This window comes from Sus scrofa, chromosome 15, assembly GCF_000003025.6.
Source record: "Sus scrofa isolate TJ Tabasco breed Duroc chromosome 15, Sscrofa11.1, whole genome shotgun sequence".
NCBI classification, from domain to species: domain Eukaryota; kingdom Metazoa; phylum Chordata; class Mammalia; order Artiodactyla; family Suidae; genus Sus; species Sus scrofa.
Window position 1 is genome coordinate 68,972,037 of NC_010457.5, and position 13,914 is coordinate 68,985,950.

The 13,914-nt window shown below is 37.9% G+C and overlaps 1 protein-coding gene across 2 annotated transcripts in view; it reads right to left on the reverse strand.

The window, feature by feature from the left end:
* Positions 1 to 13,109, reverse strand: part of IFIH1 (interferon induced with helicase C domain 1) — a 54,148-nt gene extending 41,039 nt beyond the window's left edge. Inside the window, 3 exon segments of one of the 2 annotated variants that reach the window (NM_001100194.1) lie at positions 282 to 422; positions 4,245 to 4,413; positions 12,322 to 12,777. In NM_001100194.1, the coding sequence (NP_001093664.1) occupies positions 282 to 422; positions 4,245 to 4,413; positions 12,322 to 12,777 (766 nt within the window). 2 annotated transcript variants of the gene reach the window in all.

Genomic DNA, 13,914 nt, shown 5'->3' on the forward strand with positions numbered 1-13,914 from the left:
CCTAAAAAGCAAAACAACAACAACAAAAACCAAAAACCAGCGTGTTCACAAATTCAGAACATACTAATATCACATTAATTTTAAAACCACTTTTAAGCCACAATGAGGAATTATTTGCATTTACTCTCCTCCAGAAATGTTATTTTAATTAAAAATGCTCACAACACCCCAAAGTCTAAATATTCTCCTCTGTTGAATAGATCCTGATGTCATCAATGCACCAGCTGATTTGCCTGAAAGTAGTGATGAGTGCAGGTAAAGTATGTATGTGTTCCAAGTACCTGAAACTACAGAAGAATCTGCAAAAGATGATTCCAGTGAACTTTTCTCTATGTCCGAGACGTCCAGACTTGGCTGATCTGTGGCTAAAAGGAGAGGCTCTTGAACTTCAGGACCATTTTCTCCTAATAAATCGTCAGATTCTATGGATAAAAATATTAAAATGTAAATAAGAGCTCCGTGCCAGGTTTTATACAGTGTACAAAATGGTAATTGCTATTTTGAAAATTAAATAGGGGTTCCTAATAGAGATTTACTTGAATATACTTAAATAGTTTGAAATTCTAAACAGAATGTAAAGTGCATTGCAAGTTTTTATACAATATAAAAAGCTATTTTTATTTTGAAAACCAGTGGGGTCTTTAGCAGAGATCTGCCTAAATATACTTCAATGCTTTGACATTTTGAAAGGCTTGGAACATTTTTTTTTGTTTTGTTCTGACACAGTATTTTTATTTTTAATATGAACACAGTGAATAATTCTTTTGGGATGACTAAATTTGATCTAAAAAGCCAAAATAGCAAGTATTATGCTAATCATAAGAAAAGTGCAATGATTTCCTATTTGACCATCATCTTTAGGAAGTAAGTCACTTTTCCGTGTTACAAAGTCACATGTAAGGCTGAATTAATGAAAATGCAAATTTGGTGGTAGTTTTTCTTTAGCTTGTGTTCTTGCCATTTTGTTCTCTAGCTGTGTGTTCTACACGAGACGTACATATGCTTTAATGTCATCCTACATTCATGTATCCTGAATTTGGGGAGATTTTTTTTCAAAATTTAATGAAATATTCTGTAGCCTTCCTTTCTGCTTCCCTCCATCTCTTTCATGTGGGCTTTTTTCCTTCAACCAACATGTATTGAGTGTTTTCTTAAGGGCTTATATGGGTTACAAAGGAAAACAAGAATTTCTGTCCTTCTGAAGTACAATCTGTCAGACACTGATGCCATAAAGAAAATTTCTTAAAGTATCATTTTTGATTAATCCGTCTTAAAGAATAAGGAGAAAATGTGTTTTCTGTATGGAAAATTTCCTGAAGCAAACTGTTACAACTTTGGAGCTTGTCTTTATTTATTTTTATTTTATTTTATTTTATTTTATTTTATTTTTGCTTCTTAGGGCTGCACCTGCAGCATATGAAGTTTCCCAGAGTAGGGGCTGAATCAGAGGTACAGCTGCCGGCCTACACCACAGCCACAGAAATTCAAGATCTGAGCTGCATCCGCAACCTACATCGCAGCTCACGGCAACGCCAGATACTTAACCCACTAAACAAGGCCAGGAATCGAACCTGCATCCTCAAGGATACTAGTCAGGTTCATTACCACTGAGCCACAATGGAAATTCCTGAAGTTTGTCTTTAAATAAGACAAAAAAGTTTGTAGGTACATATGAAGCATGTTGGGGGTGTATAATAATAATGATTATTTTATTTCGTGCTTTACAAATGTTTTTAATCCTCAAACTAACCTTAGGTAATTATGTAATATTATTATCCTCACTTCACAGGAGTAAACTGAGACACAGAAGGGTCAAGTACCTGGTGAAAGCCACACATCCAGGGGTTCAGGAAATGTCAGGATCCAGAGCCCCTCCTGTACTGGTCAGTATGTGGCCAGTATAACAAAATACCATAGGTTGAGTGGCTTAAGCCACAGAAAATTATTTTCTCACAGTTCTAGAGGTTGAAAGTGCACGATCTATGTGCCAGCAGGTGGATGGCTGGTGAAAGCACATTCTTGAGCTTGCAGGAGGTCACCTTCTCGCTGCATCCTCACATGATGGGGAGAGAGACAGACAGAGCTCTCTCTTCCTCTCCTTATAAGGCCTCAGTCCTATCAGATTGGGGCCCACCCTTTTGCTCTCATTTACCCTTAATTACCTTCTGAAGACCCAGGATTGCTATTGTCAAAGAACTGTAATTTGAAAAATCACATTAAACTTCTAACAAAGCACCTTGTAAAAGTAGAACTAAAAATATCTTACGAAGAAATAAGGTTGTATGTAACTTGTTTTTTCCCCACTCTCCAAAGAAAAGAAAGATGGCTAGATATGTTGTCGCTGTCAGGAGAAACCAGAAGACACTTTAGACCTGATCTCTAGACTCTTTCCTAAACAAATATGCCTCTGTACACAACTGCAAAATGGGTAGGTACCCTCTATTTGGGGAGATGGATATGACAAGGCCTTTTGTGATCTGCAAGGATACCCTTTCTAATATCCTTTGATACACTGGGGCCAAAATTTTCCAGTGAACAAAAAACAAAAACAAATAAAAAATTGAGACTATAGCCATTTCCCTTTGAATTTCAAGTTAGAATGTTTGTCATGGATGGAAATGGTCCCAGGGGGTCTTGAAGGGAACTCATGATGAGATGGAGTGATCTGGACTGTGGTCCAGCTCATCCTTGAGGTATATAGGAGAAATTTGGCCCCATCATTATACATGAGTTTGTTGGGAAGTCCCTTCAGACTTAGAAAACTGACTTTAGTGTTACGCTGTGGCAATAATAGCTGGGCCATAATGTACAAGAGTGAAAAAACCATAATCTCGATGGTGCAAGAAAATGGCCCCACTGAGCCTCCTCCAGAGAACTGAAGCAAAATAAAGATGCTTTCTATTGAGAGGACTTTTTTTTTACACAGTTACACTTTGCTGTGGAATCAGAAACAGTGACAGTAGTAGCTGATAACCTGCTAGTGTACAAATCATGAAATTACTGCCTGACTTTTGAAAGTTGAGTAAGCCCTACCCTCCATCCCCACAAGCCCTAAATAATTTCAGAGAGAAGGGAGAGCCTCTTGAGCTTTTCGCTCTGTGGCCAAGCAAAAAGTTCTTCCCCAAACACTGATGATACTTTACTCCTTATGATTCATTTACTTACACACAGTTCCATTAATGCCATTTTATAATACTTGAGGGCTTTTTAATATCTCATGGTAAAAATATGTGTGTGTCTGTCTCTCTATATACATAGATATACATGCTATTATGCATCTATATATATTACATATACAGATAGCTGTATATGTGTATATATATTTTATGTATTTCATAAATAATACAACATAAAATCATAATGTGCTATTTAATAATTTAGTAACTGTTTTTCTTTTGCATACGTAACTTAGGAAATTGTTTACTGCATATATTATTCCATTAGAAAGTGTGAAACATGGGAATAAGGACTTTGTGTATTTCATTTAAGTCAATTATACCCAGCATCTAGAACAGTGTCTGGCATATAATTCGCACTCATTACTTGTTGGTTGAATGACTGAATGAATAAAAGATGTGCAGTAAGCTTAAAATGATTATAGTTCATTGAAATCATTCATTACCAATTAAATTTCAATTTGTCTTATATACGACATTTTTGAAAACATAGGATATACACTCTGTAAAGAACAGTAAGATGGTAGTTTACATTAGATTTACAAATAATACCTGTGAAAGTGCTATAAAATGTTATCTTATTACTGAATACTTTAAAAAACTCACAGGAAGTGATATTGTGATATATTAGCAATTACAAACCTTTTACCGAATGTTCAATAAAATCCTTAAAGAATTATCTAAATGTCCAGAAGACTATGCAGCTGAGTTATGACAACCACTAAAATACTTGTTTCCAGTATATTTGTCTAGTCAACATTATAATTATCTTGACAAAAATCTGAGTGTCACTTTGTTTCCCATATAAGATGGGAAGTGGAAAGGGTGTTGGATGAGGGGTCAGTTGCCAATATTCGAGCCCAGGCTGCTGAGTACTGTGGTCTTGGGAAGTTCATCTTTTCCCAGGCAGCAGTCTCCTCATTTGTAAAAGAGAAGAAAGATGTCTCAAATTGCTTGAAATCTTGATTCTAAATATTCTACCTATTTGGCACTGTGTCGACAGGCTTAACTGAATTCTCAGTCACTAGGCAAAATGTACAGACCCTTCCTTCGCAGAATTAGCAATACCTGCATTGCTTTCACAGCAATCGGTGCCTGTTAATTCGCGGGCAAGTGCATCATTTCCTGTTTGTCTCAGAACTGTCAGAAATGTAGAAAACCAGTTTTCTTTCTGCACAATCCTTTTCAGGAGCTCCCTTACTCCTGATTCATTTCCATCATTTTCTGCAGCAGAAACCTGTTTTAAGAGAAAACTTGAAATAAGTCTTGTGAATAAATTTAAACAGGAACTAGGCTTTAGAAAAATGGAACAACGAAGCGTATGTATAAAAGCTTATATTCAAGCACTAAAGAAAACAGCAATGCCACTTATAGCAATTCTGGATTTTAGGGGGAAAAAATCATGGGGCCAATCCCCCTTTTAAATAGACATTATTTTTTTTAAGCTATCGAGATACACAATCCTGACACTTAGGGAAGAGATGTTTTATCTCTGCCACTCTGAAAAGGGGGTACAAAAGAAGGTGTCTTTAATCTCTAGTCATGTTACATATACTTGCATCAATTCCTTTCTGTATAGCTAGGGCTTACTATTTCCTTTTAACTCATGGAGTCTATAAATGGGAAATCAAACATTTTTTTCTATTTGACCATTCTTTCTTCACTATTACTATTGTGCAGTAAATAATTATTCTCACAGATTTATATTCTTTAATATTTGTACTATTTAGTATTGCTAAAATAAATTTTTTCTTAATTTGTATTTATTTAATGACAAGTTTATTTCTACATTTCTTTTGTTCAAGTATGGGTCAGAATTTTTTTATATCCATTCATTACTATCTTTAGCCTTCATTCAATTTCTCTTTTAGATTAATCTAGTAAATCTTTTAAAATGTGAATCACTTGTGTAATCATTATCACAGTGCATTTCCCCAGTTCTGAATAAAGCAGCAAACATTTGGAGAAAAGATCACTTTTAGACCAGAAAGAAATCAGGCAGGACACCATCAGCTTGCTGTGCCATTAGGCAAGCCACTTCACCTCTCCAGACCTCAGTTTCTACATGTAAAAAAGAAGCAACTAAAAAGAAATTTCAAGGTGTCTCCATCCTAGCTGCACATTAGAATCACCAAGGAGCTTTAGAAAACACTGAATCTGAGATCTACCCCTAGAAATTCTAATTTGTCCATGTTAGGAAATCGGAAATTTTTTTCAAAAGCATCTCTTGACCATAATCAGCAGCTTAGGTAAGAAATAGACTTACATACTCTCAAAGGTCCTTCTCAATATTTGCCTGTCCTCTACCTATGTAATTTGGACCGTTCAGCTAGATTTTGTTTCCTTTAAATCTGTGTATTTTCTACTTGCATAAATATATCCCATTACCTTTTAATGTCGCATTTTTGGAACAATGTCCAGTACAAATCCAGTGTTAACGACTATTACGGATGACTGGGGAAAGTATTTATTTTTACCAACATTGCACCAGCAGACACTACTTAGTACAAGATTGTACAGCTTGATTTTTACCCAACTATTATGTTCATCTTGTTAGCTAATAGGTAATTATGTTATTATAAAGTCTTTGCATATATCAAGCCAACAACTCTGAAGAAGGAACCAATATTAATCCACTTTATAGATCACAAATCCAAAGCTCAGAAAAGTTCAGTTACCTCCCTAAGGCCACAAAGCTAGTAAAAGGTAAAGGCAGAATTTGATCCCAGGCAACTGACTTCAAAGGATAAATATTGCCTTCCTAAGCTACAATTCTAGCTGGTAATTGTCTCCAATTTAAAGTTCATTTTCTGACCAGAAATGGTTAAAAATGACTAGTTAAGGTGATTTCAGTCCACCTCCCTCACAGCATTTCCAAGCAAATTCTTGCTCATTTCCTACTTTTTTCTAACTTTGTTAATTTTCTAAGAGACATTCTTTGTCTTCTCTGGTGTTTGTAACATCTTTACTATTATATGCTAATTTAAGCAATAGTTTCTAAAGATGTTAAATGAGACTAGTTTGAGCATTTTCTTTTAACTCAAACATTTCCATTTTTAATTATCCTATCCTTTCATCAATTTTAAATCCATTCCATAGAAGTAATCGCAAAGAATTTCTCTAAAATGAATGAGAAGCACTGTAATAAATACTTTCATTTTAAAACCTAAGCATATTCTAGCCTCTAAGTTTCCTTTAACTATTAATCAGCTAGTTTATCTTTACTGTTGAATTACATTTGTCAAGCTTGCTTTGCCCTTACTGAGTTTAGGCATTTGAGAATCATTATAGCATTATTTCCCACAAGTATTTTCACTATTTGAATGTGAAACTACATATAATATCTGTGTAATTTTTCTTTTTTGGCGACCCTGCGGGCACATGGAATTCCCGGGCCAGGGATCAGATTGCTGCAGCTGTGGCAATACTGGATCCCTTAACCTGCTGTGCCAGGAAGGGTATCAAGCCTGCATCCTGGTGATTCAGAGATACCACCAATCCCGTTGCCACAGCGGGAAATCCAACACCTGTGTAATTTTAGAGCTTCATCGAATCTGAAGTTTTAAGAAATATTCCTAGGTTGGGTGCGAGAAAGTATATCAATTCCCTTTGAAGTAACACATACTTTTTTTTTTTTTTGTACTTAATCTCTTCTCCAAAACACAGGAAAAATATTAGACTCCAATATATACACTTGCTAACTGAAATTCTTGGAAGTAAATATTTGGACTTGAGACTGAAACAGGACCTATACTAATTTCTACTACTGTTCCTTCCCCATTGAATGTTTTCTCTGAATATGAAGTTTAAAATGTCTATGGATACATTGTTAACTAATTTATGGGTTGTAAAATAAATATGAATTTGTGAGTAATACAAGTTATTGCTTTCATATTCTGAATTCTTTGATCAATGTCTTTCTTTCCAAAAGAAATCAGTGGAGAAACCAGTGATATTTCCTCTAGGCCCTGGCTTGCCAACACAGTTGTGAAGTTTGATAAAAATGCTTTCTCCTCCTCAGAATGACTTTAGATAGCTATTTAAACATAATGGTGACTTTATGCTATAGCAGAGCTCACCCCTCAGTACCAGTAAATTAGCAAGCAAAATTCATACATTAAAAATAAAGAATTGGGGGAGTTTCCACTGTGGCTCATCAGGTTAAGAACCTAAGGAGTCTCCATGAGGATGTGGGGTTGAGCCCTGACCTTGCTCAGTGAGTAAAGGATCTGGCATTGCCACAAGCTGCAGCATAGGTTCCAAAGGTTGCTTGGATCTGGCATTGCTGTGGCTGTGGCGTAGGCTGGCAGCTGCAGCTCAGATTCGACACTTATCCTGGGAATTTCCTTATGTCACAGGTGTGGCCGTAGAAAGAAAAAAAATAAACAAATAAAAAGTAAAGAACAAGTTCCTTCCCAAAGTTTGTGTCTTTCTCAATGAGTATGTATTTTCATACTAACATAACTAATTTCTTTTTAGTACCTTTTATGGCCAATAAAATTCTTTTCTTTTCTTTTCTTTTTTTGGCCACACCAGTGGCATATGGAAGTTCCCAGACTAGGGGTGAAATTGGAGCTGCAGCTGCCAGCCTACACCACAGCCATAGCAACCCTAGATCCAAGCCTCATCTGAGGGCTGTACCACAGCTTGCAGCAATGCCGGATCCTTAACCCACTGATCGAGGCCAGGGATTGAACCTGCATCCTAATGAATACTAGTCGGGTTCTTAACCTGAAGAGCTACAATGGGAACTCCACCAATAAAATTCTTATCATCTATTTTAATTTTACCTGATAACACAATGAATTGGAGGAAAGCTGGCTCAGAAACTCAATTCCATATACACAGAACTGAAATGGGTTTCTAGCTGTACTAGTGATCCTATTTCTGGTTCTCCTGTGTAAACAAAAGGAATATGAGGTCTTCCAGGACAATAAATGTTTAATGCCTGAACCGGCCAAGACTGAAACATGCAGTTCAGACTGATATTAAGACACCATAAAAATGTTTATACAATCCAGAGTTCATGGCTGTCTAAGTCAATAGATGTGCTAAGCTATCACTTAGCATCCTAAACAGAAGCAGGTCAGTATAGGGGTACTCACTTAGTGTTAGGGATTAATTCCATTATAATGTCTCTAAGGTGATTCTTGCATTTATTGCTGAGTCTCCAGTGTTTACAATTGTGCCTCACATATAAGACACTCCTTAACTATTTGTTAGAAGGATGAACACTGATCTACTCTGCTTAATACACTCCGTGAAAGCACAGCAGTATCTACATTATTCTCCAATCTTTTCAGCACTAGCATATTGTTTGGCACAAGATGCCACTCCATAAACTTAAACTGAATGAATGAATAATCAATCAACTAAATAAATTTTGGGGGGTGGAGTACTTGCTGGTCACAAAACTAAATCTAGATTCATTTTTAGAAGCTCTGATGTAAGGTGACCAGGGATTGAGAGGTGGAAGTGGGAATTCTAAATTAAAATAACAGACCAAGTAGAAAATGTCAACTGGAAAATAGAAAAAGAATTAAAATACAAAGAAGACATATAGATGGCCAGTAGGCACATGAAAAAATGCTTAACATTGCTAATTATTAGAAAAATGCAAATCAAAACTACAATGAGGTATTGCCTCACACCAGTCAGAATGGCCATGATTAAAAAATCTACAAATAATAAATTTTGGATAGGGTGTAGAGAAATTCCCTCTATACTGTTGGAGGGAATATAAACTGGCACAGTCACTATGGAGAACAGCAATCTCACATCTGAGCATACATCTGGAAAAAACCGTAAGTCTAAAAGATAACATGCACTCCAGTGTTCATAGCAGCACTATTTATAATAACCAAGACATGGAAGCAAACTAAATGTCTACCAAGAGAGGAATGGGTAAAAAAATTTATGGTACCTAAATACAATGGAATATTACTCAGTCATAAAAAAGAATGAAATCCTGCCATTTGCAGCAGCATGGATGAACCTAGTGAACCATGCTTCACTTAGCATACTAAGTGAAAAAATTCAGACAGCAAAAGACAGAAATCATATGATAACACTTATTTGTGGAATTTAAAAATTTGGTACAAATAAACTCATTTACAAAACAGACTCACAGACAAAGAAAACACACTTATGGTTACCGAAGGGTATAGTGGTGTGTAGAAGGCGGGATTGAGAAAAAGACTTTGGGACTGACATCTACAAATAAAATAGGCAAACAAAAAGAACCTATAGCACAGGAAACCATACTCAATATCTGGTAATAACCTATTGTGGAGAAGAAACTGAAAAAGAAAAAAAAAGAATTAAAATATTTTTAGTAGTCCTGATTTCTTAGTTAAATGCTGTTTTAATATGTCAAAAAAGCCAATCTGGAGATCTTAGATTCTTCATCCATCCATTCCCCAGTGCCTGGCAAAGAAATTCATTACATCAAGTGTTTTCATTTCCTATTCCAGACAACTCTTTAGAAATAAGTCCAAGCAATACTAATTAAGCACCAATATTACACTTAGTCCTAGCTAGGTTCTGGTTGCATCCCAGTTTGAAATCATAGTTTCTTCCTCAAATCACCATTTAATTTGGGGATTTAAGAAGGCAGATCTCAATTTCAACCTGCAATATTTATCTAAATCCCAGAAACTTTAAATTTGCAAGGAAATGTAACCAAATAAATGATCACATAAGTCATAACCTTGTGAAAACAGCTCTTTATTATTTACAAAGCTTTTTCATAAACATTATTTTTCACTCATATTTATTCAAATACTGTAAGTGAGAGAAGAAATTATTATTATGTCCATTTTCATGGGTAAATTTAGGATCAGGAAACTTAAATAATTGGGCCCAAATAAATATATTATAAGAAACAGAGATACATTTTAAATCCAGGTCTTGCCATTCCAAATTTCCATGCTTTTCCCCACTCACTACATTTTGCTGTTATAAGATAAACATTCATTCATCAGTGACTCCATATCAATATACTGCAGATTCTTCTAAACCTAGTGCTTCCTTCCCATCATTCACCATAGCTTATTTTTAAACCTGATGGTACATGTAAAATGATGGTATATAAAAATTATTCCAGAAACTCATACAGACATTATTCCTCCTTAAGGTGCCTCAAATACATAGCTCCTCCAGCTTTCAGAGCCTCCTTTGAAATATGAATCTGAGGGAGAGTTTGGGTTGCTCTGGCCTTAACCGCTACCAGTACATGGATGTCCCTTCACTCTTTATCTTCCTTGTGTCAAATCCCTTGCATTCCTGCTAGTTGCATCCAAGCTTGCCAGAATCAAGAACTTGGATAAAATCTAGCTGGCAGAAATTCAATCCAGGCAAGACAAAAGTGATGCTGATAGGCAGAAGTATTTAGAGTAAATAAGGAAAAGTGCTGTTTCGCTGGCAATCGGGACATCATACCCACCAAACATAAACAGCTTTGTGGTGTTACTGGACTCTGTTGCTTCTGGACTTCCTAACAGCTACTGTGGCTGGAAATGCCATCTTCCATCTCCAGCTGGCTTGAAGGCTGCATACTGTCTTCCAAATTAAGATTCTGCCACAGTGATGTACACATTTGTCATATCCAGCTGGACTACTATAATGCGTTCTAGCTGGTTCTCAATACACAAAACTACATAAACGTTACACACAACAAGTAATTTGCTTGTTGGGAAAACCAGTCATCAAAATTAGATGCATGCTTGGGTCTTTGGACAGGCCTATGGCTGTCAAGTCAACAAAGGAGCATTAACTTTAGTCAGGAAAGACTGAGTCACATGATAGGTTGATAGGCATCCCACGCCCAGAACTTTGTAACAAGAATACAAACAGAGGGTGAATTAAAAAGAAAGACAGAAAGAGAGAAAATGACAAATGATAGACTTTGACCCCCAAAATGGATTTAATTGTCTACATGCCTTTCAAAATAAGACTTTTGACGTAATACCCTAAGTCAGATTCAAATAGGTCTATACTTCACCATACATCCTCACTCACTGAAGAATAATGAACAATAAAACGTTACACTGAGTGTAAAACACCTGTAAAATTCATCCTGTCAAAACACCATGTGAAAATCCACAATTCTTCTCCAATATGGAAATCTCAACTAGAAGCATATTTTTTCAATTAATTATCTCCAATTTTTGATTTCCAGAGAATGCTGAAAACTTGATTAAAGAAAAAAAAAGTGTGTGTGTGTGTCTCTGTGTGTGTATTATGTGATCTCCCCACTTGGACCAAAAATAAATGGCATAGTGCATAATATAGGCCAGAAATTGGCAAGTTTTTTCTTTAAAGCCCAGATAATAAATATTCTAGGCAAACAAGCCTAAATAGGCTCTGTTCAACTGCACCTGAAGCACAAGAGCAGTCATATAAACGAATGAGTATGGCTGTATTCCAATAAAACTTTATTAACTAAAAATTTTAAAATTTAAACACCATTCTTAGCTTTGGAGCTAGATTTAGCCCATGGGTCATGGTTTGCTGATTCCTATTCTATGGAACTATATAAAATAAAACAAAATTCCACATCATTAGGAACTAAATCCCTAGTTCTGCCACTGTCTTCCTGAGAGAACTTGGGCAAGTTATTTAAACTGCCTCAATTTCTCACCTGTAAAATAGCACAGTTAATAATGTCTAAAACCTCAATAGATTAATGTGAGCATGAACTCTGATAATACCTTTTGCAAATGATCTCACTGCACACAGTAAGTGCTGAATAAATGTTATCTATTAGCATACATTATTATTCTAGAGTTAAATCCTTTTTCGTTTTTTTCAGTGAAAGAATTAGAAAAACAGGCATTTTGTGTTTCAGTTTTCAAAATTATGTTTTTGTTTGCTTGTTTTTTGGTGGGGCCCATGCGATGTGGAAGTTCCCATGGGGCCAAGGACCCAAGCTGCTGTGATGGCAATGCCAGATCCTTAACCTGCTGCACCACAAGGGAACTCCTCAAAATTATGTTTTTCAAAGCCTGGATATTCTCTTCTCAAGGAAGGAGGGAGCCAAATTTACCCAAAGATGTCAAAGACTATTTGGGATGGGGAAAACCAAGGAACAACCACAAACTGCAAATCTGCCTAAAAGTCTAGCTTCATCTGAACTGATACCTACCCGATTTCTGTCTTCACCTGTCAACAGTTGCTCCTCCACACATTTATCCAAGACATCGGTAACCAGAAGCTTGTCCACCACTGTAGGCTGAAGAAGGTTCAGCAGTTGGAGACACTCATCATGAGAGCTCTCAAAGGATGGAGAGGGCAAGTCGGTGAGATCGGGGTTCACGTAGCGGGCCGCTAAGGAGTTGCCTGTTTCCCGGAGAGCCTGCACAAACATCCTAGTCCAGCCGGGGGGCCAGACCCCCTTCTCCAAAGTGTTCAGAAGCAGTTCAGCTGCGTTTATGTTCCCAGTGGTGGCGACCGCCCTCTGAATCTGCTCCTTCACCTCTGCAGGCAGAAAGGTCAAGTAGTCCAATACCGGCTCCACCTGAATGTACCTTTTCACTCTGGCCCTGAAACACGAGATGAGATAGCAGAAATTCTGGTCCGCGGAATACCCATCCGACGACATCTTTCCTTCTGAGAGGAGGGAAAAGATTCTCCTCGAGAGAAGAACAATTTGCTGTTCTTTGCTCCACAGGTGAGAAGTGTGCCCCGTTGCTTTGGAGCCACAGGGTCTTCAGCAACGTGCCTGACAACTGGGTTGCCCGCAAGACCCCCAGGCGGGCGCGCGGGGGCGCTTCTTACCGGGCAGGTGGGCAGGTGGGCGGGAAGCGGCGACCGCGGGAGGGCGCAGGCCCTCGGGTCTGTGCAGTGCTCGCGGGGATCCGAGGCCAAGACGCCGTCGCTACGCAGTCAAATGGGAGCTTTGAGGCCAGCTCTCTGGCAGGCAGTTACATAGTTTGCCTGACTTCGGTTTCTGTTTCGATTCTCTTCTTCAGGACTTTCCACACGTAATCTGCTGGGCGGGGAGTGTGTGTTGCATCGGGGCGGAGCCACCCTTTGGTCTGGTCTGGTAAGGAGAGCCCTTTGGTCAAGGACACCGTGGGAAAGAGAAAAGGAAAAGCGAATTCTTTCTTCGGCCGAGTTAGACAGCAGCGCTCCAGCAATGCCAGCGGGTATTTTGCCTACCTTGCAGGGTTCGACCTCAGAATTCAAACTTCTTTCCCACAGCCATCTTGCATCACCCCTTGTCAACTAAGAGGAAGGGCGTGTACAAGCACGTGATTCATTCGGGACTTCCCAGCCCAGAGGGGAAGAGAAACTGCCACAGATCCTGATGTCAACAGAAAAGTGTTAAGGTTGTTGCTGTGAACATAGGCAGCCTCTGGCCCGCCTGAGTGATAAGATTACAGGGGACAGGCAGAGAGATGAGGCTAAAAAGACATCTTTTCAGAGATGTGTAACCCCAAGAACCTCAGGATGAAGTGACCTCTACACGCTTTCCAGAATAAACCTATACTTTTGGGTCCTCAAGAAGTAATTCTTTGGGGATTCGTGAGTGGGTATGAAAAGAAGCAGGTAATGATAAACAATTAACTTTACTGCGTCATGCATAGATTGCCTACTTAAAGACAGGGCTTTGACCAAGGCCTGGTGACAGGTGCTAGAAAACTTGAACTATCAGCTCAGCTTAGGAGGAGGCCAAGACCGAAGGTTCCCTATCTCCCAGCATGAAAGTTCCCCATAGTCTTTAACAGACAACTTT